This window comes from Amblyomma mixtum, chromosome 1 (assembly GCF_055824585.1).
Source record: "Amblyomma mixtum isolate Tamu chromosome 1, ASM5582458v1, whole genome shotgun sequence".
Classification (NCBI taxonomy): Eukaryota; Metazoa; Arthropoda; class Arachnida; order Ixodida; family Ixodidae; genus Amblyomma; species Amblyomma mixtum.
In genome coordinates, this window is record NC_143012.1 from 317289810 (window position 1) to 317296753 (window position 6944).

At 52.3% G+C, this 6944-nt stretch overlaps 2 protein-coding genes across 4 annotated transcripts in view; both read right to left on the bottom strand.

Annotated features, from left to right (window-relative positions):
• The window catches only part of LOC149372595 (uncharacterized), a 115410-nt gene that overhangs the window by 51526 nt on the left and 56940 nt on the right, over positions 1–6944 (bottom strand). The gene's annotated exons all lie outside the window — the stretch shown is intronic.
• Positions 5493–6755, bottom strand: LOC149372596 (uncharacterized). Its single transcript, XM_089568104.1, has one exon. It carries the CDS (start codon positions 6660–6662, stop codon positions 5493–5495), a length of 1170 nt encoding a protein of 389 aa, XP_089424230.1. The 5' UTR covers positions 6663–6755.

Genomic DNA, 6944 nt, shown 5'->3' on the forward strand with positions numbered 1-6944 from the left:
CACTTTGAGGTGTGCATAGCGGCGGCTCGGCCTGCGAGTCATTTGCCGGCTGACAGGGTAGCGGCTGTCGATTCGCCAGCTCATAATTGTGTCGACAAGCCGTGACGGCGAGGTGTCGAAGGAGCCTTCCGAGACAGGGCCGTCGCGCGGCTGCAAAAGCGCTACGCTGCCGTGCGTCGGTATAGCTGACCATGACATCGTCGGATTCGCCGCGCGAACACTTCCGGGCTTGCAGCGAGCGAGCCGTACGCGCAGTGGACGCGGTGCTTGCGTGGCGGCAGGCGTCGGGCGAGGGTCCGACACCCATCGTAAGAGCGGTTAGCTGCATATGTTCCGACACTTCGGCTCAGTCCGTCCTGTAGGGGTTACGAGCGGGGCCGTTCTGAGTGGCCTGCCGATTCATTATTATCGTTATCATCATAAATCATGATGATGATGATGAATCGGCAGGCCACTAAGTACGGCCGATTAGAGCCAACCTTCTAAATTCGGCAGCGTGCCCTGCACATATGAGCCAGCCACCTCGTTTTTGTTCATCTGCGCTGAAGACTAGCCGGTGAAACGCAAACAGTAAGAAAGAGTCATTTCTCGTCTTTTCATTTAGTTATGATCAAAGGCGAGGCGACCGCCGCGATATTGGTAAAGGGGACACTGACGCTCGGAAGTGCACGCCCTTTATGGAACATTGTTGTGGTCCCCCCCCCCTCCCCCCCTCAACCTCCGACGCTATCTCGACGATGCCTTCTCACTGCGCCCAGACATGGTCGTTATCAAGCGGACACCTGCCCATTCACGGATTGCCGGTAACGAAATCCACCTTGAAGCGCTGTCAACAAGCAGCTTCGGGATCTTCTGGCGCCGCATACCTCCCTCTCTGTACCCCACTCCCGACAACCTTCGCAAGGTTCAAGCCTATATCCCCACCACTTCGGCGAGTATCTGCCTCTACCCTTTTCGTTTCGATCCCTCTTGCCCCAACTGTCCCTCTCCCTATGTTAACCTAGCCTTTCCTTTTCTTCCCCGTCGCAATGCAATCCCTTCACCATTACCACCCTCATCCAGTCTCTTGGCGTGCCTGGGTGCAGTCTTCCGCCCCGAAATGTCAACCGGCCTTGGTCCCTCAAGTCGCCGTCCTGCTGGCCACGTCCTGATGCCTGGCCGTCCTGCTGCCAGCCACGCTCCCGAGATCTTCCCGTGGCAGTCACCTTCCGGTGTCCATTCCTCCCCTGTCGCGTTTTGCTCTGCTACAACCTGCCACGGTTATCAGGTGGATAGTTATGGCGACGACGCCGACGATGACGACTACGACGCGGAATCCACCAACGGGCGCATAAGAGTTCAGCTCTAAAAACAACGGCAACGACTAAACGTCATTCGCGCACCAGTGCGCTAAATAAATGGCCGAGTTGGACGCATCGCGCTTTCGTTGATAAAAGCCGATTTTATAACCGAAATCGACTTCCCAATTGCGCGCTGGCCAGCGGCAGCTTGCTCATGCCTTCTTCCATACCCACACACCGTATAAAGTTAGTGAATAAGCAAGTTAACCGACAGGCTGCGTTGCATGCAACTTCGAAGAGGTTTCCCCGCCCACAACCGTTGTCTCCAGGACGATGAGTGTCGTTACAGTTACATTCATTTCTTCTGAACTGCGATTCACTTACTAAACTAATTCATGTATCCACTATTTTGCTGCGACCGATTGCGACTGGCCGCCACATTTATACTTGGGCACAACATGTGCATCTCATCCGCCGTATGAACTCCCCAGACAGTGACTTGCCACAGCTTCCCGTGTCAGTCGGCTATACTCTATGCTGCGTGTTTGGAACTTAACACACGCCTGATGCTAAGGTACCACGTGTCAGCCACTGCCCATGGCTCGTTTCAGCAGCCGGCAGCAGAGTGAGCATATGTCATACCAGGAGGGCTTTTGACGCAGCGCCACTTGACCACCGACTTCAAATAGGCGTCTTCCTCTTCACACCCGGTGTGATCTTCTTTCATCTCTTCCCTATTCGTGATGTAAAGCCCTCGCTCTTGACCTTCTTTTTCTCTCAAGAGAGAGCAACTGTTGCGTCAGGGTATATATGTTCTCTCCCCCCCCCCCCCCCCCCCATCCTTCAAAGAACAGCCCATTCATTCCAATGGCTGCACCCTTTCATATAGCACCTGTATAAGCGCGTGCTAAACGCTCAGATCCAGCTTTCAGAACTTGCTGAAGACGACGCGTGCCTTACATGTAAACAGTGCGAACTGCGGTTATAACAGCGGGTGCTGCTGATTCACATCATGGTTTTCGGACATAACATGAAAGAAATATAAAAAAAAAGGAAAAGAGGAACGCCCCACATTGTCAGCGCAGCGCTCGCCGCCAGATAGGCACGGAAACCTCCGTGCTGGAGAACGAGTCTCATGATTCCTGTTGTTAAACGATACGCTGGGAGAAAGAAAGCGAGAACAAATGCCATAAAGGCAAAGTGATGGGACACCGGCCACACCGCGCCGACGACGCTTATTGTTTCGCGGGGGGGGGGGGGGGGGGGGGGCGTGAGACAGAGGGAGGGAGAGAGAGGGAAAAGCAAAGAGACGAAGGAGGAGAGAGGAACCGGACACGTTAGTCGAGCAGCGTCGCGTCTGGCCGGTTCGTTTCCCACATCGGCCGCGTCGCTCCCACGGTCGCTCGACGCGGCCGCCGGTCGATAAAAAATAAATAAATAAAAAAACGCCCGAACGCGCACTCTCCCTGTCACGGTAACTTACTCGGCGCGCGTCATGAATTTCTAAAGTTAAGAGCAGCGAACCTGGCCCGAGCTACAGCAGCGGTCCTATTTCCAATATTTTCCACCTTCCGCACTTTTAGCGGCCGTTTTTCAGCTGACAACGTCACTGAAACTTGCTCCTCCTGTCGCTTGTGTGGTTGGTAGTGGAGAAGAACGTACCATGCTTCAGTCTAGTTAGCTGCCTTTCCAAGGCTTGTGTCCAAGCAAAAAAGGGGCATACCCTAAGCAGTCTTCCAAGACGGCTTCTTAGCCGAAATCAGCGCACTACACAGACAGCGCCTAAGTGAGCGTGCGTACTGCCCAGTTTTTGCAGCCAAAGTTCTTTATATACGACGGTACAGGGGGGCCTCCCGTGAGAAGCTTCAGCGTAGACAGTTACCGCCGTACGCAGCACCCCCCCCCCCCTCCCACCCCCCCCCCACCTCCCACCAGTTCACGCAGACCACGGGTTTTTCACCATAAAATTGCTATACTGCTGACGCAGTAAAAGAAGAGAAAGAAGAAGAAGAATAGAGAAAGAAGGGAAGGCGAAGGGAAAAGCTACTCCAACAGAGGACGACAACAATAAGAACTGACAGCAACAGCAGCAAATGAAGGAAGACGTTCACGCTCATAAAAGTAAAATATTTAGGATCAATATTCGATTAAACCTATTCATGAAAGTTTCACGTAGAATATTTTGCGCCAGAACGACGAATGATGCTCTGCTATATAATTTAAAGATCACGATCGATGTGAGACGCATATTAAAACAGCTCGTTTTACAGCCCCAGGGGGGTCAATCTTTAGATATGACAGCCCTGTACACGGATGGGCCTTGCATTATTGAATAAATGTATTAGATGAGATACTAGCTAATATAATACAGTATATTAAATAGGGCACAGGATGAAATTATCATGACATATCCGAAATAAGCAATAGGTGTTTCGTATTCAGCGTGAGAAAAATGTTATGGTTGGTAGTTCTAAAGAAGCATTTATATTAAATACGTTTAAAATATGAAATGTCAAAAAGCGCGGATTGGGAGAACAGATGAAAGTGTCAGACGCTAAGTTTACGCGGATGTCGTAAAAGGGCTAGATGTGCCCTATTTTATTAAATTTTCTTCAGACTGTGGAATAAATTCAATAGGCAAAGCGAAAAAAATTGGATCATTTAAGCTCAGCCTTAAGGCTATGAGACGATAGCGTAATGTGTCAATTCGCATATATGCAGGAGGTCATTCTCTACTTAATATTAATGGATACCTGGTAGTCCTCATACCCCTACTGGTGCACTGATGCAGCGGTTAGTTTAGTAGCAATTCTTTTTTGCACTTTATGACGATATTATTTCTAATTTTAATTTAAATACGTGTTGTGTCATGTCCGTATTTAGGCAGGCCAACTATACGACTTCGCTTAGGTATCCAATTACCAGCGATCTGGGAACCCGTTGGAAATATTTCTAATTGGAATCTGCAAATACTATGCCTTGTGAGTGAGCCAAGCCCCAAATGCGTTCCACGGAACCGATCGCCAGTTTGAGCGGTACGCAATCTCAGCAAATAATGACATGCCCAACGCGCAAAACTGAATGCCCGCAGAGAACTATCATCGAAGAGCGGTAGGTAGGAAAGACTTTTATTGCTCTAGAAAGGTGCTAGTAGCAGACAAGAAAGAAGAGGTCCATCTTCCTTCTTCTCACAGGGTCGGTGCCCCTATTCCAGGGCTCCGCTGAGCTTCGCTGCTCGTTGGGCGTGCTGGATCAGACCTTGTTGGCAACCCAGATCGCCGCTGGAGAGCCGGCTCTCCCACTGTTCTGCACTCGGTTCTTTGCGAAAGCTGTCGTTTTTACTGCATTCCCACGTGATGTGGTACAACGATGGTTTGCTGCCACACCACGGGCAAGTGTCCCGATATTGCGTCGGGTAAATCTTGCTAAGGATATGCAGGTTTGGGAATGTTCCTGTCTGCAATCTTCGCCAATACACTTGCGTCCGTCCACATGCGAACGCCCCTCGAAGAGCGCGGATCGCGGCAAAAAATTGCATGCCGTCTGCCCGTTGTTCGTCGCGAACGCTGATGTCTGTTATACTGCGACAGACCTCAAGACCAACATCAGGCTGAAGACCAACATCAGACGACGCCCCGAATGACTGTTTATTTTTTTTCAGCCTTACAAAATTTGGCTCTACAACTAAACGCATTTCCCCCTTCCCTCGTGAGTGTATTCCAACACCTGTGCCTCAGTCACTCCACGCTGCATTGCGGGCCGTATGCTCCAGCGGAACAGTGGCGTGCGCGCACGTGTCTTTTCAGATGGCGTATGTCCGCAAACGCTCTCATTTTGGAACAAGGTCCAGGAACACCCAGAAACATCAGAGGCTTGCGGCGCAGACAACGCATTTCCTAGGGCACATAATAAGGACCAGCTTGTCGAAGATGCAGAAGGTGAGACAGGCCTCTGCAGCTGTCAGGGTCCTTAGATGCTGTTCTGGACCACAGTATAAAGTCGACGCACGAGAAAGGCCCAAAGTTCACCTTCGAACCTCAGGTGAATGGCGCCAAGTCCTGTCTCGTATGTGTTCTCCTCGTTTTTTCGCGCCAGTTCTCTCGTATGCCCATTATGGCTCTCTGCAGTGTGGACAGTGCACGGCGGGTGCTAGTGACCGTGCACCGTTGTCTCGTGCTTCTGGGCATCGCTGCGTTTCGCGAACCGCCTTCCTCACTGCGAACAAGCGTGGAGCTTAGTTCCCGTGTGCGCTGACACGTGCGCCCTGAGGTTGCCCCGCAGTGAGAACAACTCTCCGCAGTGCGGACACGGGTGCGAGACAGCTATGCCCACCAGGTGTCGCAGCCTGCGGTGACGCCTCAGGTCGGACGCGCGGCTGAAGCGGCGACCGCAGTCGACGCACGCGTGCGGCCTCGCACCCGAGTGGACCAGGAGGTGGTCGGTGAGGTGGTGCCGCATCGTGAAGTCCCTTCCGCACACGTGGCACACGAAGGGACGCTCGCCCGTGTGGATCCGCTCGTGTCTGGTGACGTTGGCCTTGGTATCGCTGGAGTAGGCGCAGTAGGCGCAGCGGTGCTTTCCTTCCGACCTCTGCGGGCGCTTACGCTGCGGGTGCTTCTCCAAGAGGCCCAGCGCGGAGGACCAACACCGACTGGAGAACAGGTCGCCGCATGTCTCAAAGCCGACGATCGGTAGTGGGGCGGTCTCATTGTTTCCATACTCTCTTGCGAGCGACGCGCCTTCTTCAAGAGACGAATGATGCAGGTCTTCCTCGCCAGCGTTCTCTACGCATTCCATGCGGTTGGCCTCCCTCCTTTGGCTTCTGGGGAAGAAGGATTCCCTGCAAGACTCTCCGAGGGAGGAGGGAGAGGACTGTGCGGGGGAGTCCAGCTGCCCGGTGTCGTCGCCGTCCTCGGCGGAGCTGACCTCCTCGATGACACACTTCGGGCAACGCCTGTCGTCAGCTCCGACTGCGCCGGTTCCTGTCTCGTCGTAGTAGCCATGCTCAAAGACTCCTCTTTTCCCTGCCTTTGATAGGCTTCCTTCGGCGGGAGGCGTCCACTGCCGACAGAGGCTGGCGGCGGGCTTCCTTATTACGCTTGAACTCGGACCGTCCGCCGCAGCAGACGGCGCCTGCGAGTTTCTGATTTCCTCGCCTTCATTTCCAGCCGACGTTTGGCAATCGCACTTGGATGGAGGTTCAGGTGGAGCCGGCCTCGGTTTCATGAATTCAGGAAGTGGTGTCGTGAGTTTCCCGTTCACCATCAGCTCGTACTTCTCCTTGATATTCGCGTACCACACTTTCATGAACTGTGAGAGCCCGTTCCATTCTTCATCCGTAAAGTACTGACGAATGTTTGCAAAGTCGTCTTCGCTGGCCATTCAATTATGGCTTGACAGTCGAGCCAAGCTCTGCTGGTACTGTTTAACCATCGTCTTCTCCTTCTCTTGTTGGTGTTGTCCTCGAGGGATAAATGGCGCATACGCACTGTGAGGAATATGCCAAGAAACAGGCGGTGACTACAAAGAGCTAAAAAATATTTGAGGCAAAATACCTTAATGAAAACTGGCAAATTAAAATAAGTAACAAATTGCTCCTGTGAGATGTAGATGATTTCTATTTATTCAGCTTCACCTTAATCTTCTTTTTCAGGTTGATAGCCA